The sequence below is a fragment of the Eschrichtius robustus genome, chromosome 8, assembly GCF_028021215.1.
Source record: "Eschrichtius robustus isolate mEscRob2 chromosome 8, mEscRob2.pri, whole genome shotgun sequence".
NCBI classification, from domain to species: domain Eukaryota; kingdom Metazoa; phylum Chordata; class Mammalia; order Artiodactyla; family Eschrichtiidae; genus Eschrichtius; species Eschrichtius robustus.
Genome location: NC_090831.1, coordinates 20549732 through 20574698, shown reverse-complemented (window position 1 = coordinate 20574698; position 24967 = coordinate 20549732). Strand labels below are relative to the sequence as shown.

The window sequence follows — 24967 nt, the reverse complement described above, 5'->3', positions numbered from 1 at the left end:
ATATATAAGTTTGTACAGATAATCTGAGTCAATTTCTGGGTCATCTATTTGGCTTGATTGTTCTATCCATGCACCGGTATCATTCCACTTTAATATTGTAGCTTATACAGTATGTTTTAATATTGTGCAGGGCATCCCTCTATATTTTATCAAAAGTTTAAACTATTTTTGCCAGTTCATATTTCCAGATATAAAGCTCCCCCCCCAAAAAATACCACTAAGATTTTGATTGGAATAGCATTAAATGTAAATTAAGAGATTTCTTCATATCACAATGTTCAGTTTTCCTATCCAGGGATGCTGTATTATTTTCCATTTATTTGTTTTCTTTTATATCTCTGAAGGAAGTTTTGAAGTTTTATCGTTTCCTTTACAGAGATTCTCAGTATTGTTTCTTAAACTTATATTTATTTATGTATTTGCCATCATGGGGTCTTCTTCTGATATCTTCCAACTCAGAATTTCTTAACCATTTTAGTGTCTGTCATAGAACTCTTTGAGAATGTGATGATATAGTTAGCCCCTAAAGAAAAACTCCCTTAAATAAAATGGAATATCTCTGGAATTTGAAAAAGCTAGTGAATTTTTGTTTGTCTATATAGTACTCTAGTTGCTTTACTGAATTCTCAGTAATTTCCAGATTGACAATGCTATTACTTGGAAAAAATAATTTGAATAGTTTTAAACTGTTGTTTAAACCAGTTTGGCCCCATTATCAATTCCCCTTCTACTGTATGGGGGGAATCTCACCAGGCTCCATCTCCCACCCACCACCCCTGACTCTCTCCCTGGATGTTATGACTCTTGGTAGACCTAGTTGCCTCTTCTCTGGTTTCCACCTCTCCCCCTGTGTGCCTCAGAAGAAATGGTTTTGGTTGGTCTGTCTGCATATCTAATTGTGTTACATTATGGAGAGTTATGTCACCTTGAAATAACTCAATGTTTTAAAACAGCAAATTTATGAACCTTCAATCTACAAAATAGCTCTATTGTTAGTATTATATCTAAAATATATTTAATTTGTAAGAATTGGATCTACATATTTTTCAATAATTTTTTTCCAATAAAATAAGGTTCAGTTGTAAAATGCAAAACAGGGCCATTAGTATGGTAAGGCTTAATAATAATCAAGGAGATAATTATTATTATCACACTGGAAGGAGATTGGGGCTGGTTACCTGGGCTTGCTGAAGTCTGAGAAGTACATCTCTGCCAGCAGGTGCCACTGGATGCCCCCATTGTTGCTGTACTGGAGGAGGATGCCCTCCTCTCTGCTGTCGGGCTTGTTGCACGCAGCACTCTCTCCACCGATCTGCATGTAGAACTGGACAAAGTCCACCCAGGAAGTATCCAGATCCCAGCTCACCAACCGTCTTTTTCCAGCCTTTCGGAAGAACAGAAAAATCACAGATGCAGTTATCTGGGAGCAATTAGTTGTTTCCGTTTCAAATTCATATGAGCATCCTAGCACTGTGTGGAGATGATCTTATTCTCATTTATTGTTGAGAGGAGAAGGTTATGCCATTTAACTGCTCCTGGATCCATTCTGTTAGTCTCTACATCACTGACTCCCAGATTCGGTTATGAGACCCTTGAGAACTGCTAATTCTACCAAAGGGTACTCAAAAGTCTTTACAGCAAAATTCATTTTAATTAAAACACTCCCAGCATTCGCTTTGTTAATCTCCAGGCAGAGTCATGGAGAAGAAAGACCACATACATACTTTGAAATCAGTTGGAGCTGGGTTTGAATCTCAGCCCATGATTCATGCTGTTCACTAGCTGTGTGACCTTTCTGAGCTTTTATTTTCCTCAAAGTTATAACATGGGTAATAATACCTTCCTTACAGGGTGTTGTGACAATTAGATGAAATAATATGTTACATAACTTGCCTAGCACACGGCATCTCTTCCTGAGGGGACAATCTCTCAATAGATATGCCCCGGCCCTGGGAATTGAGGTAAAACAGGCAAGACAGAAACTTCTTGACAAAAAGAGAGTACTGAAGTCTCTCGGGCTCCCAGTCAGTCTATTTCTTGGAAATAGAGTGGGGAGGGATCATTAAATAAGTTTTTGCAACCATTAAATGGTCTCTTTGTGTCTTAAAAATGTTAAAAACTTCCTCAAATCCAGCAACTTGCTTCTTCTGCTTAGTGCATCCCCTGCCTGTCACAGTTCTGTTGTGAGGTATTAGGTGCAAATTGACAAGGTTTGTCATCATTTCTGTTGCCTGTAAATGGTTTCATGCTAACAGAATTGAAAAAAAGTTTGCTGATAAGATTCTTTCACCCAAACTGATTCTGCCAAAGCTAATCCATGGACTGCACTGAGTGGTCTTAGAGAGTTTTTGAGGAGTTCAATTAAAATTTGGGAAGAAAACCTGAGACAGAATACACAGTATAGAGAAAAGCACCCCTCACACTTATAATTTAAACCCTACTCTAATCCACTAAGTTAATTAAGAAAGGGTTTCAGTTATTAGAAGTCACAGGGAAAATACTTGGGGATAATTATAGGAGTACACTGTTACTGATAAATCTAAAGGCAATTAAGAGATTCCAAAATAGACAAGGGTGCCAGCAAAAGGAGAACGGAGGTTAATCCTGAGACTGAAACTCATTTTTTGGAACTCTCAATTTTATGTATGTATTAGAAGAAATCTTAAAATATGCATTTTCAACGTGTTAGATGTGCTTTTCATTTTTCTTGCTGTTGATTTGAAATAGTGTTAAGTGGAAACACCTCAGAGATTATTATAATCTGACCTAGAATTTTCGTGCCTCAGGATCAGTACAGGAAGAATGAATCTGAGAAGAACCCAGCTGGTTAATTCCCACCCAGCAAACTTCTATGAAAACCCTGGCATGTGGAAAACAGCCAGAAGGATAAAGATCTAAGGTGAGGAGAATGATAAAAATCCAATTATCACAATTAAGTGGTTGGAATGATTGGTCAATTGTGAAATTCACAGAACAGTGTTGTTTTTCCAGGAGACTATGGTGTTGCTCTATAGAGATTTTGAGAGTGTTTCGTGGGATTTTTTTTTTTTTTTTAAGAATTTTGGTAGGAACTTTTTAAATAAATTTATTTATTTATTTATTTTTGCTGTGTTGGGTCTTCGTTTCCGTGCGAGGGCTTTCTCTAGTTGCGGCGAGCGGGGGCCACTCTTCATCGCGGTGCGCGGGCCTCTCACTATCGCGGGCTCTGTTGTTGCGGAGCACAGGCTCCAGACGCGCAGGCTCAGTAGTTGTGGCTCACGGGCTTAGTTGCTGCGTGGCATGTGGGATCTTCCCAGACCAGGGCTCGAACCTGTGTCCCCTGCATTGGCAGGCAGATTCTCAACCACTGCGCCACCAGGGAAGCCCTGTGGGATTTTTTTAAATGGTGAAAAATATCACACAAATGCTTGGTTTGGCACTGAAAATGTTTTTTCCTAGAGAGTAGTACAAGTCATTTTCTTTTGTTTGGTGACCTGAAATGCTGAACATTGTTTTAAAGGGGGAAAAGAGAGAAAAAGGAAATGGCTCGGGGCAAACTATTTTGTCAGAATTTAGAATCAGATGTTAACACACGGTTTGCAGTTTTTCTACTATACTATGATCAATGTATTTATGCGTATGTGTAGATATATATATACATGGAATGTGCATATACGTGTGTTGGAGTAATAGATTAAGGACCTCCTCATTCCTGGAGTGTGGAAAATACCCTCCAATTTCCCCCAACATTCTAGGTTAAAATGTCTTCAGTGTTTAGATAAAATAATACAGAATTTAAAGGTAATGCCTACAGAATCTAGAGCCTTTATAACAAAACCTCTAAAATGCTTTATAAAAACTTTACCTTTTGACTTCCATTAAAATCTTCTTTAATCAAAATGCCACTAGAAAAAGAGTCTACTATATTTATTTGAAAATAACCATTTCTTTATAACTTTCTGTTGTTTTCCAATTTTCTTTCATTCATTCATTGATTTCTTTCTTCAACAAATAATTACCGGTTGCCAGTTATACCAAGCTCAATACCACGTGTTATAAAAACAAACTTGAAAGGAGAGTTCACAGATACGTGCAGGGAGAGTAATGACAACTTAGGGCTGCAGACCAAGTTCTATCCCTTGTTAAATCCCATTTGGTCACATGATTAATTATCAATGCTCCAATCTATTCAGTCTCAAGGGTATTTATTGATATGTAAATGCCTAACGCAAGGCATGCATTTCTGAGTTGAACATCTTATCTAGAAGTTTGGCTCAGTCAGTAAGACTGTGCATTTTGCTGGGTACTGTGAGAATAAAAATAAAAATATGATCTATATATGTAGGGAACACAATGAGAGGGGCAGTCAAAGAGAGGAAAGATCAGTGTACTCTGCCCTAGTCCCAGAAAGCCCCATGGAAGTGAAACCGAGCAGGACCCTGTGGGGCTTCTGGGCACAAAAGCCTTTCCGTGTCCCCCATTCCTTGTTTGTAGGGAATAGACTCCAGCCTCTATGACCTTCCCTGAGTCCCAAAGGGCAGATTCAAACAGTTGTCAGTCAGGGAAGGGAGGGTATGCAGAGACAAGGGAGGAACAGCCGAGAAACAATAATGCAGCCTTGGGGCAGGGTTGTGGTTCTGCCTCAAGGGATACACATTAACAATATCTTTTGAGCTGTTTATAGAACTAAAACCCAACAAGTGGCAGATGTCAGCATTCTTCATACCAGAGAAGACCACCTGAGGCCAGATTAAAGGAACCAGAGAAGCCTATCAAGAGATCACCTGAGATGAGATTAAAAGAGTGCAGGCCCTGCACACACCTTAATCTTACCAGCAACTCCACCCTGGAACTATTGCTATAAAACTCCTCACCAAATCCTCCTGGGGTGGGAAACAGTTTTTCAGGGCAGGAGCCCACTGTGTCCCCCTTTGCCTGGCAAAGCAATAAAGCTATTCTTTTCTACTTCATCCAAAATTCTGTCTCTGAGATTCGACTTGGCACTTGTATACAGAGGCCAAGCTTTCGATGTCAGAAGCAGCAGGATTTGGGCAAAACACTGCAAGGTTTATATGGATGTGAGAGGCCGTGGAAGGCATAACGGAAAGCAGTGGAGGCTAAGCAAAGAGGGAAATTGGCAAAATCTGGGATGATGAGGAGAGCTTCCTGTTTGGAGCAGAGGACTCATGTTTGGGAAAAGAAAATAAGTTCTGTAGTTAGGGCAGCAGTACTGGAGACTATCCTAACACTGGTGATGGAAGAGTGACAGGATAGAAGCATGTTTTTAGAGCAATTAATCTAGGGTGGTTTGCAAAGGTCTAAGGAACCCTTCCTTTGGGTTACTACCCCTTCTTTACTTCAATTATGCTGGCTGGTAGCGGGGGCCAAACTGTGTATCCCACCTCTCTGCCAAAGGAGTGAGTACATAACTCTGGCCATGCCAATCATATTACGCCATTCCCCGGACATGTGACTGGCCAATCAGAAACCTTTCCCACATTTTCCTATGGAGTTGCTTACAGAGCTCTGTGGCCATGGTTTCACTCTCACAATGACAGCTGACCTGAAAATAGAGTCCCCTCTTAAGGAGAGAGTTCTGTGGGCATTTGAGTTTCCAGCTCCAAGTATCTCTGAGTCAAGTTTCATCTAAGCCCTCACTGTTTTGATTACAAGAACCAAATTTCCTTCTTTTTTGCTTAAGCTAGTTTCTCTCACTTAGAATTCAAAACAGATCTGACTGATAACAAGAGAAAAAAGTAAAAATATGATCCTTAGATATTTTGACAAAAATTTAGGGAGAAAGCTGGTTTCAGAGAGGAAGAGAATGATTTTATTTTTGAAATGCTGATTTTGTTAGTGGCAGGGCGTACATATGGAAATATTCAATGATACCAGTTTGAAATTTATTTTCATAAAATGTAATTATGATAGCTAATACTTATAAGGCTATTTCTATATGCCCAACACTATCCTTTATTCTTTACCGGCATTAACTCACTCCCAACATCCTACTTTACAGTCGAGAAAACTGTGACACAGAAAGATGTTATAACTCTGCAAGGTGAACCAATTAATTAGTTTTGGAGCCCAGGTATAAAGCCAGGTAGCTTGACTCAAGACATAATCTTGAATTAAGTGTTAGAAATATTGATATGTAACCTTTATATGTTTAAAATATCTGTGTGTACGCACACATGTTTACTGGGGTGTTTGGGTAAATATTGGTTAAGGATTCATAATCTTGCTTTAAAATTGATGGTTATGGGAGCCACAATCTTTTCATTTTTGCACGATTATACAGTGTACCCAGATCTATGCAATGAATATTGGTCACTTATTGACTATTATCTCTAAGACTAATGACATGGGGATCTTAGATGTCAATGGATAAGAAATATCATTAAATGGAATCCATCCCTGATTTTCTGTCATTTTCCATCTTGTTTACTTTGTTATTTACATTTTCTTGTTTACATTTTCTATCTCATTTACATTTTCTGACTCTTTGTTCTGCACCTGCATCAAAACAAAAGCTGTACCTATTTTTGTCTTTGCATACATTAACTTGTTTTGGATTTCTGCCCAAACAGGTTCTGCAACACATCAGCCCTACAGTATATCACCCACCTTTGTGTACTTGCTATGTGACGTGGAATGGGACATTTTCAGTTGTCCTAGAATTGGTGGCTATAGTCCCTGCTGGAAAGAAGTGGTGCTGGTCACCCCACATTCTAAAGAGAGCTGCCAATAATTAGGGTTGAACACATTGCTCAGGTTGGAGAGCTGGACCTGCTCCCCTCTGCAGTCCTTTCAAAAACTATATGAAGAGATGAATTGGAGGAGGCAGGAAGAAAAGAATGTCCTGTCTGGACTGTAGCAAGGGAGGAGAGGGAGGTGGTTCTCTCAGCCGCATCCCTCACCAAGCAACATGGGTTAGGAGTGTTCCAAGAGAATCAGCCTTAGGGATTCTGGCTGGCACCTCAATCCCTAGTTGGCATGTACTGATCTGTCTGCTTCCACTGGGAAAGCTGAACCCTGCAAGAAAACCTTCTACTCAGAGTCCCTGTTATGGGGTGCCCCCAAATTCATATGTTGAAAGGCTAACCCTTAAAGGGATGGTATTAGGAGGTGGGGCCTTTGGCAGGTAATTAAATTATGAAGGTGGAGTCCTCATGATGGGATTAGTGCCCTTATAAGAAGAGACAGGAGAAGGCCTGCTTTTTCCCTCTCTGCTCTCTCTCTCCACCATGTGAGGATACAATGCAAAGATGGCCGTCCTGCAAATGTGGAAGCAGGCCCTCACTAGACATTGAATCTGCTAGTGCCTTGATCTTGGACTTTCCAGCTTTCAGAACTGTGAGAAAAAAAGTTTGCTGTTGAAGCCACCCACTTTATGGTATTTTGTTATAGTAGCCCAAGTTGACTAGGATGGTCCCACATCAGCTGATGCCACCAGCAGCCACCAAACCGAGCTGAAATAGGAACCGAGATGTCTGCTCTTGATGGAGAGGTGGTCAGTACCCTAGGAATGGCTTTGCACACCCCTACCCTCACCTTTATTCCTCCTTCCTCCAATCACATTCTTGGGATTAATGGATTGACAAATTTAATAAACATTTCTAGAAATGTTTTCTACATGTTAGGTACTGTTCTACATGATTTACTAACTCATTTAACCTGCATAATAACCCTAATGAGGTAGATCCTCTTTTACAAACGAGGAAGCCAAGTCACAGAGAGGTTAAGGTATTTGTTCCAAGTCACACAGCTAGGAAGTGGCAGAATCAGACTGAAATAGGCAGTCTGGCTCCAGAGTTGCTGTTGTTAACTTCTAAGCTCCACCACCTCCACCACCACTCATGTCCTCACCCCCAGGCCCGCGTGCTCACACACCCTCCAAAGCCTGGTATGAGAAGGGGCCAAGACCCTGCCCCACTCAAAAGCCCCCCAAGACACAAGCCTGGCTGGCACTGGAGGAAAGGAAAGCAATGAGCTTTAAATCAGGTCCAAGAAGGGCAGGAATTTTAAACCGGCCTATCTGGATTTGTAGTAAGCAAAGACAAGCATAAAACTATGAGTTTCCCAAATGGAGTTAAGGCATAGAAATTTGACAAAGTCCAGTCAAAAGCAGGGAATGTAGGGAAAAATAAAACTGCGTCATATTTGTACCTTCTGAGTTGATGGCTCCAACATCACATATTGAAATAGCCACTGTCCTGATCACTTACTCCCGGCTCTTAGTCATACCTTGCTGAAATACAGAGATGATCCAGAAGAGATGACTCCACACCCTTCTTCTGGTTTTACAACTTCTCCCCCAATAACTTCTTGCCAGTCAGACTCCCAAGCATTCGGGTTCTCAAAGTCCGACATGATCGTGGAAGGAAGGGCGGCTTCTGGGTGGCACTCAGTGCCTTGGTATCCCTGGTCACACCTATGAGAGAGGAGGGCCGAGTGAACAAGTGATGGACTCCTGTGTGAATGCCACAGCCATCTGACCTGCAACATTTCCTATATCTCACTTTTGTTTGGGTATTAGCATCTGCACTAGACTTTTCTCTACAGTGTAATCTTTGAATATGGTGGTAACAACCTTCAGTTTTTCACAAGGGGGAAAAAAGGGATAGAATCCGTTCTTAAAACAAATAGTGCTGTAATAGTAGAGATGAGGCATCAAGTAGTAATGAAGGATACAGGTGTGTGTGCACACGTGTGATGGGGGGAGGGGAAGGATCGTGAGATCTTCCCGTAGGCTTAAAAGGTCACATATAAATGTTTGTCTGCTCACCCAACATTTAATTGTGGCTGTGTTTTATAGTTCCTCTTTCTGATTAGATTATGTCTCTTTTAGAGTCTTTAAGTATTCAAGTGTGTTCCTATCTCATCCTCATTAGCGATAATCACCATCTCCCACTGTACACAACCTTGAGCTTCTGGCGAAGTGCTGTAGGAAAAGCGTGTAGCAGCTGTTTGACTAGGGCTTTAAGACTATCAAGGGAAGGAAGGGGGAAGCAATAGCAAGGCTCTGTTAACTAACAAAGAGGACTCTGGGGCTAATTGATAAACTCTGAAATTTAAACCCAGGAGGTTACATTTTAAGGTTTACAGTCTATGGCTTCATACTTATTGAAATGCAACAGTATCTTTTACATCTAAAATAAAGACAGAAAGGAGGATCGTTTTCCTTTGGCGATCTCATTATCTATCAGGTGATCCCTATAACTGATGACAGCTGCTGTGGTATGGCTATAAACATACATCCGGAAAAGCAGAGTCAACCAGGCCTCCTGACACACGTACCTGCACACGCCGTGGTCGCAGGAGCCATGCCCACTGCACATGTTTGGGCACTGCTGCCCAATGTAAATGCTGTCTAACGCCCACTCGTCTTGGGCTGTGTAATAGCTCTGACTCCAGCGGAAGCGGGTGGCGCTGGACCTAGAAACAAGGCACAGTAACAAAAACAGTATTTTAACTGACACGGGATCGTACAGACAAAGAATGTCGGAGCTCAAAATCCTTCAGAGAACGAACTCTCTGGAACTTGAATTTAGCTACTAATCATCCACCATGAAGGAAAGCCTATTTTGTATATCCCTCAATCTTAATTTGAGACTAAATTTAATTAATTAATTTGTATTTTAAAGAAAAACACAATATCAGATTTTTGTTGTTGCTGCACAGGGATTTGATGCTCGGAAAAGAAAGGAAGTAAGACAATATTTTTTAAAAATAAAAGTTTATAAGAAACTGTCTCTTTCACAGATGAAAACGCACAGTGTTTAACTTAGAGTAATGCAGTTTCTTAAAATAAACGTATCAGTAGTTATTGGAAGACTTCCAGTTAGCTCTCAATATAAAACAAAAGTTTTGTTTGGAGGTATTGTTTTGGGGTTGAGGGGATGGGCTACAATGTACTATTTTACAAGTAAGAACATCTGGGTGCTAAATCCTGCTTCTTATTTCTGAAACATTAACTTGCTGGGATTTCAGGGACAAGCTGATGTTAAGTGGAGATAAAAACTTAAATAGTCCATTACACATAGAGAAATACTTGGGACCCTGATTCGTCTAAAGTACATATAAAGTCTAAAGAAGAGGATGTTTGAGAGCAATGCCAGGAAGGTTTTCATTCAGTGACTACCATAAAAAAATTCTTTTAAAATCACATCGTACTTTTCACCTCTAGGAACTTTCAGGGATCCATGATTAGTTCTTTCTGGTCAAAGCGCCAAAAAAAAAGAAAACAAAAAGAATTTGCAGAATTAACGTGCATGCTCAGTTCCATTAATTAAACCCTCCCCAAGTACACTATCTACAGATACACTTGATCTTAATGGCTCTGAATGATCCATTAAAGTCTACTGCATCAATTACCCACATATTGAATACTCCCTAAGTACATAACAGGCTGTTAAAATCCAGACTAAGCCTTTACTGTTTATTTTACTAACGATCTGTGGCTAATAGGTTGCATTTCTATTCCTAGTAGGATGATTCCAGGATTCACTGAGGTGCATCCAGTAGACACAGGTTTGCGGGATATCAGTGCTCTTCATGGTACATACAATGAGACAGATGCACCTCTTCTATGGTAATAGTTCATATTTGTAATCTAACAGCCATCACAATTTTCACAGTCTCATTAAGAAATGTTTTTTAGAAAAGCCTACTATAAAAGTAGGTACATTATCTTAGAGCCCCACAGAAAACAAATAAATTAAGACGCATGCACCACTGTCATTTAAAGGAGAGATGACTATATTTCTTTTAAGATCGATTACAATCTGAGTCAAGTCTAGGGTCACAGGTATCTAGACTGTGAACTCCTTTGGGGACAGGGATATGTTTTTGTCTCAGTAGTTTGCACAGGAACAGAATAAAGTAAGTGTACAAAAATAGTCTGCTAAAAAATGAGCCAATGAGTGGATGGACAAGGCCAGGAAAGGGCAGCCTGTTTCTGACTTCTGTAGGTAACAGTGTGAAGAAAGTGCTAGGAGTCAGGCGACCCGTCCCGCAGGACCCTGGCTCTGCAATTTATCAGCTGTGTGATCTTTAGTGGGAAATTTAAGCCTTCAGGGGCTTCTAGTTCCTCACCTCTCAAATAAATAGATTGGGCAATCTGATTTCTAAGATCCCTTCCAGCTCAAAAATTTAATGATTGTTCTGGTGGTTTGTTGACCGAGGTGATAGTTTATTTTCTTTAGAGTCACATGCTTACATGAAACCCATGGCATACATTATTTTGAAGTTTTGACGTTTCAAACATTAAAATGGGGTTGGAGGGTTTCAGAACCTCACCTAGATTTCTCAGTTTATTTATGCTTCTAAACAGTCACATGTAAACACTCTCCAAATTCTTTTTATAAGTAAATTAATCCTTACATGTACCTATGAACTCTTGAAAAGATATTTCCTTAAGATAAAAAGCTTAAAAAGTGAATTATTCCATTTAAAGTGACAATCCACAGTTTCATGTGCTGGTGTTAATTAACAGAAAAGAAAGCAAAAGCAGTTGAATATTGGCTTCGTTTTTAGTGAGAAAAGAAAAATCAGTTGTGTGAGCAATCTCCAGCTGGTCACATGTGAGAACACAAGGTGTGATCTCACTGATTTGCAGCTGCATCACTGCTAAATATCGCCCTCAATACAAATATTTAATTTGCCAATTTTCTCTTTCTCTCTCTCCCTTCCTCTTTCTCCCCGCCTCTGTCTCTCTCTCAAAACTAAGTATTCTTAGGAGGAAAATCTTGCGTACTTTGGATTGAGTCTGGAAATAGCAGTACTGCTGTGTGGATCATGAAATGAAGTTGACCTACATTTAAAATTCAAACTATGGATTCTCAAAGGCAACAAAACTTGACAGTCTCTTCTTTATTTGATTTTTTTCCTCTTATAAACTTCTAGACTGAAATAAAATACCATTGAGTCATCTCTCGATAGGTAACTGAGGAATCAAGGTAAATGAAGGCTGACTAAATTGTATTTTCTACCTTCAGAGTGACTGTAATTACATTTACCCAAATATTCTGAAACTCATTCAGTCATTAGGTGTTGGTTTGTTCATGAAGTCAGCAACTGACAGCTGTTTGGGTCTCATTAGGCCCTGTTCTTATGTAAACGTCTCTCACAAAAACAAAATTAATTTTCATTGGGTAACAAATGTTCAGTTCATATACAAAATAATTTCTTTGAGCAGGTGTATACATATTCAATATTCCACTCTAAGTTTTCCTATCTAGCATTATCTTCTAAAGTTAACAGATCTTTGACAGTGCAGACCACATTTGCTTGTCTACTTTCAATTTGTAGTTGCATGCGCTTGACAATCAAAACAGCAGAAGAAAGATTCACCAAAAGGAATATTGCTTCACACTAAACTGTACTTCCTTGCCCCAATGCTTGGGAAAAACATGCAATTTGCAAAAGTTTGAAATGCATATCATAAAGTTATCAAGAATGCCAAAGAGAATAAATGTACTTTATAGCAGAGCTTTAAAGCATTTACAGATCTAAAAACAATGATAATAACCATTTGAACACTATTTTTTTGAAATACTATAACAATAATGTTTAGCTTACGTATTAGTCAGTAGAAATGTTAAAATAAATATCCTATCGGGTGGTTTGTTTTTAAGAAATATTTTTACTTTCTTTACACAGGGCTTTGAACGAAATCTGGAAAAGCAGAATTCAATTATTTACCTACATGTACTTAAAGGCAAATTGTCAGAGGAATGATGTAGTAGATTTTTTTTCAGTTTGTAAAAAGAGATGGTTTGTAATAAAACATCTCTTTAGTTCATCAAGGCACACTGAATTGAAATTTATTTAATTTCCCAACATTTAATGAGCACCCCTACAACATGCCAGGCTCTGTGTTAAAACTAAAGAGTTTAAGGATCAATATATTTCCTCTCAAGTGCTGAATAAACATTGACAAGAACCGGACCTTTTCTTACTATACTAAAACTTTCAACCCACTGGTACTATCTTTTAAGCTAAGAAAATAATAATGCAACATACAATCTCAGTGTAAAATAACCTGCAAAGGCCTTTTCGATAAAGGATGATACTTTTTGGATATTGCCTAAACTATATTAATTAAGAATAATAATTTAAAACATTTCTGGGAACAAAAGGACATCTCTAAAATACACTATCAGTATTATCTTGTCATAATTTTGAAATTGTACCCCACATGTCAATGAATAAAAATCAGTGTTTTTTAAATAATGAGGGTAATATACTTAATGGCAAAATAATGGGGGCAAATTAAGTTAAAAAAGCTCAGTAGCTTTGCACCAAGTATGACCAGTATTTCAATTGTTTGATGTGTCGCTTTTTATAATCTTGATAGATACGCTTGGAATATCATTGAAATTAAATAAAAATCTTGATTATATTCCCAGCAGTAGATATAAAAAAGTAGGATGTTAGAAAAAGTAGCAACTTGTTATACAAAGCATTAATAGAGTATCCAGGAAATGGCTCACAGTTGGATATAAAAAAATCTGTGGAAATCAAATTTCAAGCGTTTTGTTCCAACCGACATAATGATGAATCCTTAAAAATAATCAAGGAGGCATTCTTCTATAATGTAGTAATTTAATCTTCAACTAAAGGAGGTATAATAATAATTCTAGGTAGTTATCTAACCAATTGTTTTTTTGTACAGCCTAACTTACATGAAATAGTCTGAGAAGGGTTGATTTAGTAATTTTCTTTACAAAAGGGGTCTTGGAAGGCAGATACCACAGAAAAATATAATTTTTGTCTCTTTTATGCTTTTTCTGCTACACAAATCACAGAATCTTAGAATTCCAGAACTGCCAGGGACCTTTTAAGATTGTCTAGTTCAACCTCTTCATCATACACATAAGGAGTCACGTTTGAAGAGGTTGTGAATGGCTAAAGCATGTAGTCAATCAGTAGAGATATACTGAGAACTCAGCCCTTCTAATTTCTAGTCAAAGGTTCTTTCCTGGGCAAGCTCGTCCTATCCCAGGGCTTAAATACGACTCATAGTATTTAACTTTTCAACCCAAACCTCTTTTCTGAGCTCCAGATTCATAAGTCCAATTGGCTTCTTGACATTTCTGCTCGAGTAGATAAGTATCTCAAACTTCACATTAGAAAACCTAAGAAGCACTATGTCTCTTAATTCTCTGCCCTAAATCCACTCCTCCAATCCCTCCCATCTCAGTCAGTGGTATTACCATCCAACAATGTTCCCAGGCCCAGACTTTAGAAACTGCTTTTGATTCTTCCATTTTTACCTCAGCCCCCATCTGGTCCATCAGCAAGCCCTATTTGATTAAAATACATTTCGCAAAAGATGTCTCTTTCCACGTTGTTACTATCATACTCCAAGCCACCTAAACATCTAATGCCTGGACCTCCCCCCTCGAACTGGTTTCCCTGTCTTCACTCTTTATCCTACAATCTATTCCTCACATAGGCCTCAGAGTGATCAGTCTAACATGAAACAATGTAATATTTGGGGAAAATGTGCTTTTCTCTTTCATATTATCAAATGTTTAACTTTCTCCCTAGTTACTGAGGCTTCTGCTTCCTGCGGGATGATTTCCATTGTTACTGAAAGAATGTGAATAGAGAAAAAGAGTGTATATTAAGTTTTTAAAAGAAAAAGAAGGGCTTTGCACCAAGAAAACAGCCTTGCAATCCAAACTGTCTTGACATAAAGAGTTTTTAGATTCCTGTATCATTCTCTTTTACATGTCAAACCCAAAGGAACAGGCTCATTGAATTTTCCCATAAACAGAAAAGTTGAGGCAAAAGGGAGATGAGAAAAAGCCAGGACAGTTTGGAAACCAAACTTTCATTGGCTCTATTTTTCAAATATCCTAGGTATAAAAGAAAGATCTTTTGATGCTGAAAAAAAAGAATGCGTCTTGCCACCTTGTGCTTAATTCTTCTTCATGTTCGTCATGCTAAAAGAGATAGAAAAGTTAAAGTGACAGCCATATCTGAAGATGTCGTCTCTCACCAAGTTTTCTGGGGAAGAAGCACTATGACTCTTCTCCACTGTGTGAACTCACTGGCATGGTAAATACTTGCTGATGTAAATTCCTGACAACTCGGCATACTTGGAAGGCATTCCTAAAAGAGAATCATGCAAAAATTCAACTCAGCTTCTGTTTCCTCCAGGGCAATACGTTTACTCTCTCAACACAAGTGAAAAAGACCTTGGAGACATCTAATGCTACAATCTTAACCATTTGCAACATGAATGCAATCTATAATTTGTCCTTCTGTGAAGCTAAAATATTTGGGAAATAATTTAAATGAGATCCCACAGTGGAATTAAATGTCTTCCAATTCTCACATGGAAAAACAGAAAATGGATTAGGATCCATTTTTTGACCTGTTAGCGTAACATTGGCATTTGGTAAAATTATCCTATTCACTACGTATTTATGCATTTATTGCAGTATCAGATCACCAGTATGTATATATAAAGAAGTACATTTTATTCCAAGAAACTGGAATTATGTATTTCTTTTTTATTTTTTAAAACAAGAGATACCATATTCTTAATATGGTCTACCTGCAGGTGAAGAGACTTAGAAAAGAACAGATGAAGACATGCTATAGGGAAAGAAGAAAAAGACATTTATAGAAAAAGAGAGCTAGAGAAAATAATGTTGAAAACACCATCCCAGTATATCTAGTCCTGAAGTTATTCCCATTTTTAAAAATTTTCAATTGCCCTTTAGTATCTGATAATGCAGAATGTGGCATCCTTGTAATCCACTGCTGATTTGATGTCAATTCTGTTACAAATAACATTGCTCCTTTTCAACCAAACCTAAACCTTTAGAATTGCAATTCTTTGCTTCCTGTGTTAAAACGTGAAGCCTACCTATCACAAACTTTAGAAAAAATAGACTTACCTCTTGTACGAGGTGCCAGGTGAGGCCATGGTTGGTTGAATACTCTAGTTTCACCTGGTTGTCCATGTGTGGAGTGTATTTCTGGCCACAGCCCATCACCAAGCTGAACTGAATCATGTAGGATGCTCCTATCTGCATTGATTGTGTTTCCACATAGCGCATACTTGAGGCAAGTTTAGAATCTCCTGTAAAACTGAAAGACAGAGGTGGAAATCAGATAATTAAAAACAGCAATATATTAGGGAAAAATTAAGCTCTTCGTTTCATATCATACATCAAAATAGTTTCATTTTACTTATTTAAACCTTGCCAAGCTCTAGAATGGATTTTAGTTAATCTAAGAAAGGCAATTTGAGGGCTTCCCTGGTGGCACAGTGGTTAAGAATCCGCCTGCCAATGTAGGAGACATGGTTCGAGCCCTGGTCCGGGAAGACCCCACATGCCACGGAGCAACTAAGCCTGTGCGCCGCAACTACTTAGTCTGCCCTCTAGAGCCCACGAGCCACAACTACTGAGCCCACACACGACTAGAGCCCGTGCTCCGCAACAAGAGAAGTCACTGCAATGAGAAGCCTGCACACCACAATGAAGAGTAGCCCCTGCTCGCCGCAACTAGAGAAAGCCCGCGCAACAGCAACAAAGACCCAGTGCAGCCAAAAATAAATAAATAAATTTATTTAAAAAAAAAATCTTAAAAAAGTCAATTTGAAACAATCTGCCTATCAAGGAAGCAATATTTTCTTTTAAGTTAATACCTACAGTTGTCAAATATATTTGAAAATGGGTACTCACTCATATACTGCTCATAAGTATAAACCCTTTGACTCATTTCTTGGAACCTATCCTAAGGAAATAGTCCTAAATTAAAAAATAATTTTATAAAATATGATGAATATTGCAGGTTTACTCACAGTAGTAATTGGCAACCATTTAAATGTCAAACTATAGGGAAAATGGAATGCTTTAGTAAATTGGTATAGTCACGACAGATTGTCCATATTTCAAATATTTATGAAGGTTATATAATCAAATTAACGTGTATGTGAAAAAGTAAGTTTTAAAAAAATCCACAAAATGATGAATGAAGGAAATTCACCAGAATGTTTGCTGTGTTTGATGGTAGGAAATGGGACAATTTAAAACTTCTCATTTTTCTTATTTTCCAAATAGTCTTTAATACTCAGCCATTAAATACTGAAAACATGATAATGTAGTTTTAATGGTTGTACCTCAACTCAAAAATTCCCATGTTTTACTCGTCTCAACTGAGTACTACGTGATTATAAACTGCTCGAAGGCAGGCACAATTACTTTTTCAGAGAAAAGTGCTCAAGGAATTTATAACCTACCAGAGGAGATTAAAATATGGACATGTTTCACCGTAGTTAATATGGGTCAATGTAAATACTCCCAGGGCCAACCACACTGGGGTTTGTCTGCCACAGTACTTGGTACTGCCATTCTGAAGCAGGTCAAGTACCACTGTTCAACGGTAAGGGGTCTTAGCTGCCGTAGACAAAGAAGATAATGCAATACTCCATGAAATCTTTGAGGCATTTAATATTTTTTCCTAATTCCCCTTTGCTGAATCAGCAAAATAAGAAGTTACTACTCTGACTTGCTTCTTGCAGAGTTTAAGATGTTATTTAAAGATGGAATTTTGTCCATATGGAAGATCATCATGGGTTTGGGCTCAAGGTTATAAAATTTAAGAAGCTTTTTCCACACAATGACTAATTACTGTTTAACTAAGTTTTAAACACTTGAACAACAAATAGTGTAATAAAATGTAAGAGTCCCAATCTCTGCTTTAGTGTACTATTCATAAATGAAGGGAAAAGTCTTATTTAGTACTGCTAGGCTTATAAATCCAGTGCTACAACTTGTTTGTTGCTATTATAAAGATGCCCACCAGTTGCTGAGTTAGGCCTATATCCTAAGACAGTGCTAAGCACAATACCCATATTACAATACATCCTTACAATAACTCTATGAAGTAGGAACAATTACCTCTAGTTAACAAATAAGGAAATGGGGACAGTAAATGGTAGAGACTCAATGAGAAATCAGCTTTGCCTGACTCCAAAACCTCTCAACCAATACACTATCTCTTTGTCCTTCTATTACTCTAAGATGGAGAAGGAAACACTGTAGTTTTGAATAATTTTCATTTATACTTAATTTAAAAATCATTAACTTTCTGTTACTATTCAATGATGCTCCGATGTTAGAGATGTAAAACCATGATTGCTGCTATGTGTTAGGGCATACAGGATGTGATCTAGAAAATACGAAGCTGTAGGATGGAGTTTTTAGCAATATGACAAAATAAATCAACATAGAGCAAAAATAATAGTAAGCTATATAGGCACAAACTCATCTATATAAATTCCAGAGTCTTTAAAACAGGCAAAAAAATCCCAAATGCTTCTCCCTGTGAGAAATGAGTGCCGCTTTTTGCTTCAAGGGTAATATGCTTTCTACTACCCTTTATGAGAAAGGCAATCAGAGGCAGCCAACTAGGGTTCATTTAACTTTTTACTTTAAAGGCACATATACCCTGGGCATCTGGTAAAAAACCACAGAGCGCATGGAAGCACGTGGGCTGAACGGCCTACAGGCCACACAGAGGCACTAAAACTGTCTCACTCGTGTCATGTACATTGTCTCTCCACCCCAGCATTTCTGAAATAATTTAAGATTATTTTCACAATCAGCTCCTTTTAAATTCCTCCCTTCTGAGATGGTTTAGTGTCCTGGCTATTCTACACAGATTCAGAAAGAAGTGCTACGTTTTGTAAATAGTGCCTGCACCCAACTTTTGCATAGTAACAGATTAACCATGAACTTGGTTGGAGAGAGGAAGCTTTCAAACCTGAGAAGTGTGTGCTCTGTGAGCTACCCTGATGATAACGGCTTTTAAAGGTGCCAAGACACCAAGAAAGAAACAAGACAAAAAGTACGTAAAAGGACAAGTTAAGAGGCTAAATGAGGACAGTTAAACAGTGCCAATAAAATTCTTATTTAGCAAGAATGTTTGTTCCACTGGTAGCTGTGGGCAGATATTGTTGGGTAGGCTGATCAGCTGCCATCCACAGCCCCTCTCTTCCCCAGTCACCTTGCAGTGATTGGTCTGGGGGGTGTCCACGTCCATCATAAGTCTCACCAATGAGACGTAAGTGACAGATGCTAGGTGGGTATACTCAGCTTTAATACAAGCTTTTAAAAAAGAGACAGATGGAGTTGGCTGGCATGCCCTTTTACCTGTTGCTCCTACTGTTTTCTTTCCCCCCTAACGGGGCAGCAGTCAGCCCATGAACAAATATTCAGTTGGAGCTCTCTTTGCTGAGATGGTGGAGTAGAAGGATGAAGAGAACATGGGTCCCTGATGGCCTTGTTAAGCTGCTTACCAGCCCTGGATTGCCAATCCTAGGACTGCTTGTTACAAATGACAAATAAGCCTCTTCAGTTTTGCTTATGCAACGGTCAGTCTTTTCTGGTTGTTTTTGTTACAACCTAGAGCTGAATGCATTTCTGATACACCTGCCATACTTCATGGTATTGCAGGATACCTCTCCTGATGTCTTAATCTGAAGCAAAATAACCCAAGATCACAGATGTCTGTGCCTTAAAATTTTTTTTTTTTTTTGTGCCTTAAAATCTTGACCATTCATAGAACAAGTTCACTCGATTGTTTATGATTTATTCAAGACTGGCTGAAAGCCAAGTGATATTAGGTCTGACTTTTTCCTCCTGAATACTCTGATGTTCACACACAGCTGGAATTTTAGGGGAGAGAACTTGAAAGACTGCAATCCTTTAATTTACAAAACTGCTCCTCTTTGCTGCTTGTCTAAGTCAAGATACATTTATAAAGGCAAAACTGAAACTGAACTTCTCTGCTGCAATCACTGAAACAGAAAAAAATAGTCCACATCAGCATTTTGGGGAGAAATTCCGGAGACAGAATGCCTCGGGAATCGGAGGCTCAGTTCTTTTCACGTTGATTTGCAAGAGTGCCTCAAAAATAAAGGAACAATAAAAAAAGTCCTGCATCTAATTACAAGATTTAATGAGAGAATAGGGATAACACTTTCCATTAGGACAAGCTTACCTCCCTGTGCCTTTTCATTTCCACCCCTAAGAAGGCTAGTAGGCTCTCTGTTATGACACTGGTAAGTGGACGACACCATAATGTAACTCAAGCCTCCTTAGTCGTATCTTAGTCCAGAGTATAGGTCCTTCGCCTCCCCCTTCCTTGCTTAATCTCCGGTATTGCTGAGGATCTATTTTCCTGGCCAGGCTGGAAGCCTCTCTGCAGGGAGAGGTCACATCTTGTTCATCTCTACATCCCTCACAGCACTCAGAGCCTTGTGCACCGCAAGAAGCACCTGGTGTTACTGCACGACATCGTGCTTTTCTAACAGCTGGATTATTTCATTTGACCTCTGAGTCAAGACCATTTGGGAGATCTCAGGGATCCTCAACATTGTATTACAGAGAAGGAAAACCGAGAGGTTGAGCTGTTGGCCTCCAGGGTCACACAGTTACTAAAAAGCTAGCAACCAGGTCTTCTGATTTCTACTTTGATGTCCCTTCCACTATGTCACGCCTATCAAAGGCATGTAAAGAATGTTAAATAAAATGAGCACATGAGTGAGGTGTCTCGATGGGAGAGAAGGCAAGTTTTCCAAAACCACAGTTACTTAAATGCTGTAATGAACACAGACAAGGTTTTGAGATTATCCTCACTTAAAGAAATTGTTCTTTCTGTGTTTCCCTAGAGCCTCATTCCCATTTCCAGAAAAAAGCCTCTTTTATATGAAAGGCAGATACATCTAACTAAACTAAACAGGAGAATACTCAGGCCACCAAGTTCTTTAAAAGCAAATTCATGTAAAACAGCCAAATCACCTAGCGACTGAGCCATTTTTGACAATTGATCCATCTCTTTCAGAATAGTTTGGTAAGTAAAAACAGTGTGGTTGTAGTGTCACTACCCATGGGCCACAAGAAAAGACAATGCACCAATATTTACATTTCTTAGAAATCTAAGCATTATTCTATCATTTTCAAGAGCCCCATGGAATAGAACAGCTCTGCAGAACTCATTTTCAGAGAAGCAGAAGACCAACACAAAGCTGTTTTTAGTCTGATACTATTCGGAAGTTATATTAATTTGCAGAAGGACATGTGAATGAATTTAAGCCTCTCCATCATCCTTTTTGGGGGCTTTTGTTCTTGTAATCATCAGAAAATGTTTACTAGAGTTGACAGAAAAACTTGCTGATACTGTGGAATTAAAGGTGACATTTAAACTCATTTGTTATTTCTGTAATATTATGTCTCAAAACAGAAATAACCATGATTTTAGTGGATTATATAAATTTTACACTTATTGGAAAAAAAATCTGACATTATAGAAGCATATTTTTAAAAACTAAAAATTCACAATTCTTCCTAGAGATGACCACCGCTAACATTTTAGTGTAGGTACTTCCAGACTTTCTTATGTTTACACACACACAAATACACACACATACTCACTTTTCTTTCTTTTAAAAAAATTATAGAATTGTAATGGTCCTGTTTTTTTCTTTCTACAAACTGTTTCATTGCCGTCTTTCCAGATCAAAAAATATGGTAAGACACTGTCATTTTTAATGAATAAAGCCAATCTCCAATTATGGAAATCTTTGGAGGTTGTTTCCATTTTTCACTGTTATAAACAATGCTTCTATAATGTGCATCCTTGTATATCTTTGTGTACTTGTCCAATTATTTTCTTAGGATAAATTCCTAGAAGCAGACTTACTTGGTCAAAGCAAAATTTAAAAGTTAGCACTTATTGCTAAGTTGCCCTTCAAAAAGGTTGTAAAAAGTTACATTTACCAAAAATATTAACAACGACAGACAGAGCTGCTGATTCTCACCACATATCAACACTGAACATGCACAATATTTTTCATTTCAGCTACTCTATGCAGTCTTTTAATCTACATTTATTTGATTACTAGAGAAGTTAACATGCTATTTATGTTAACTATTCATTGCCTATTTGTAGTTTTTTGGGGTTGCCTTTTCATGTACTTTGCCCATTTTTACAGTTGGCATTTATCTTTTCCTTACTTATTTGTAGAAGTTCTTCACATATTTGGGATAAATAGTCTGTCATATACATTGCAAATAGCCCCCTCCTCCCAATTTCTTGTCACGTCTTGTTTTCAGGGAGGTCACCCCCCTGTCCACAAAAACAAGTTTAAAATTTCAAGTGCTGGAATATGTGACCTTAATGGGCCCTGCTTTTGGTGTCATGCTTTACTGGTATCTATTAAGTCAGCCTCAGAGCCTAGTTCATAATCACTTTTTGCAAATGTCTAATGGACGCATGAAAGGGATTTGTATTTTTTATTTGTAGGGTACAATTTTTTTTCTTTATCGATTAAACCATCCTTGTTATTTACCTCTCATACATTTCTCTAGGTTCTCACTTATTTTTTGTTTGCTTCATCCATCAAGGACTCAAACAAAATATTAACATCACATTCTGGATTACGGTTGTTGTAATTCTCCCTCTGTGATTCTAACAGGTTTTGCATTATGCTCACCATTCTGTGGTATTCAGGGTGTGCAGGCCCCTGACTTTTCATATTCCTGTGGACATCTATCTCTCATGCATCGCCTGTGTTACTGGTCTCTAGCCCCAGCTTCAGCCTTGAAGAGTTTAGTGGGGCCAGGTGCGAGGGTCCACCCAACATTTTTTTTTTAAGATCTTTATTGGAGTATAATTATCTAAAATGTTGTGTTAGTTTCTGCCATATAACAAAGAAAATCAGCTGTATGTATACATACATCCCCATAGCCCCTCCCTCTTGCGTCTCCCTCCCACCCTCCCTATCCCACCCCTCCAGGTGGGCACAAAGCACCGGCTGACCTCCCTGTGCTATGCGGCTACTTCCCACTAGCTATCTATTTTACATTTGGTAGTGGATATATGTCAATGCTACTCGCTCACTTCATCCCAGCTTACCCTTCCCCCTCCCCATGTCCTCAAGTCCATTCTCTACATCTGCGTCTTTATTCCTGTCTTGCCCCTAGGTTCATCAGAACCATTTTTTTTTTTTTTTTAGATTTCATATATATGTGTTGGCATACAGTATTTGTTTTTCTCTTTCTGACTTACTTCACTCTGTATGACAGTCTCTAGGTCCATCCACCTCACTACAAATAACTCAGTTTCGTTTCTTTTTATGGCTGAGTAATATTCCATTGTATATATGTGCCACATCTTCTTTATCCACTCATCTGTCGATGGACACTTAGGTTGCTTCCATGTCCTGGCTATTGTAAATAGTGCTGCAATGAACATTGTGGTACATGACCCTTTTTGAATTATGGTTTTCTCAGGGTATATGCCCAGTAGTGGGATTGCTGGGCCGTATCGTAGTTCTATTTTTAGTTTTCTAAGGAACCTCCATACTATTCTCCATAGTGGCTGTATCAATTTACATTCTCACCAACAGTGCAAGAGGGTTCCCTTTTCTCCACACCCTCTCCAGCATTTACTGTTTGTAGATTTTTTGATGATGACCATTCTGACTGGTGTGAGGTGATACCTCATGGTAGTTTTGATTTGCATTTCTCTAATGATTAGTGATGTAGAGCATCCTTTCATGTGTTTGTTGGCAATCTGTATATCTTCTTTGGAGAAATGTCTATTTAGGTCTTCTGCCCATTTTTGGATTGGGTTGTTTGTTTTTTTGATACTGAGCTGCATGAGCTGCTTGTAAATTTTGGAGATTAATCCTTTGTCAGTTGCTTCATTTGCAAATATTTTCTCCCATTCTGAGGGTTGTCTTTTCATCTTGTTTATGGTTTCCTTTGCTGTGCAAAAGCTTTTAAGATTCATTAGGTCCCATTTGTTTATTTTTGGTTGTATTTCCATTTCTCTGGGAGGTGGGTCAAAAAGGATCTTGCTGTGATTTATGTCAGAGTGTTCTGCCTATGTTTTCCTCTAAGAGTTTTACAGTGACTGGCCTTACATTTAGGTCTTTAATCCATTTTGAGTTTATTTCTTTGTATGGTGCTAGGGAGTGTTTTAATTTCATTCTTTGACATGTAGTTGTCCAGTTTTCCCAGCACCACTTATTGAAGAGGCTGTCTTTTCTCCATTGTATATTCTTGCCTCCTTTATCAAAAATAAGGTGACCATATGTGCATGGGTTTATCTCTGGGCTTTCTGACCTGTTCCATTGATCTATATTTCTGTTTTTGTGCCAGTACCATATTGCCTTGATTACTGTAGCTTTGTAGTATAGTCTGAAGTCCAGGAGCCTGATTCCTCCAGCTCCGTTTTTCTTTCTCCAGATTGCTTTGGCTATTTGGGGTATTTTGGGTTTCCATACAAATTGTGAAATATTTTGTTCTCGTTCTGTGAAAAATGCCATTGGTAGTTTGATAGGGATTGCACTGAATCTGTATATTACTTTGGGTAGTTACAGTCATTTTCACAATGTTGATTCTTCCAATCCAAGAACATGGTATATCTCTCCATCTGTTGGTATCATCTTTAATTTCTTTCATCAGTGTCTTATAGTTTTCTGCATACAGGTCTTTTGTCTCCTTAGGTAGGTTTATTCCTAGGTATTTTATTCTTTTTGTTGCAATAGTAAATGGGAGTGTTTCCTTCATTTCTCTTTGAGATTTTTCATCATTAGTGTATAGGAATGCAAGAGAGTTCTGTGCATTAATTTTGTATCCTGCTACTTTACAAAACTCATTGATTATCTCTAGTAGTTTTCTGGTAGCATCTTTAGGATTCTCTATGTATAGTATCAAGTCATCTGCAAACAGTGACAGCTTACTTCTTTCCCGATTTGTATTCCTTTTATTTCTTTTTCTTCTCTGACTGCTGTGGCTAAAACTTCCAAAACTATGTTGAATAATCGTGGTGAGAGTGGACAACCTTGTCTTGTTCCTGATCTTAGAGGAAATGGTTTCAGTTTTTCACCATTGAGAACGATGTTGGCTGTGGGTGTGTCATATTTGGCCTTTATTATGTTGAGGTAAGT

The 24967-nt window shown here is 38.4% G+C and overlaps 1 protein-coding gene across 1 annotated transcript in view; it reads right to left on the bottom strand.

Annotated features, from left to right (window-relative positions):
• RELN (reelin) overlaps positions 1-24967 on the bottom strand; it is a 523882-nt gene that overhangs the window by 107849 nt on the left and 391066 nt on the right. The window contains exons 21-25 of the mRNA XM_068549918.1: positions 15897-16089; positions 14990-15102; positions 9280-9417; positions 8227-8413; positions 1179-1384 (exon numbers count right to left, since the gene is read on the bottom strand). Of these exons, the coding sequence (XP_068406019.1) occupies positions 1179-1384; positions 8227-8413; positions 9280-9417; positions 14990-15102; positions 15897-16089 (837 nt within the window). The remainder of the gene's footprint in view (positions 1-1178; positions 1385-8226; positions 8414-9279; positions 9418-14989; positions 15103-15896; positions 16090-24967) is intronic.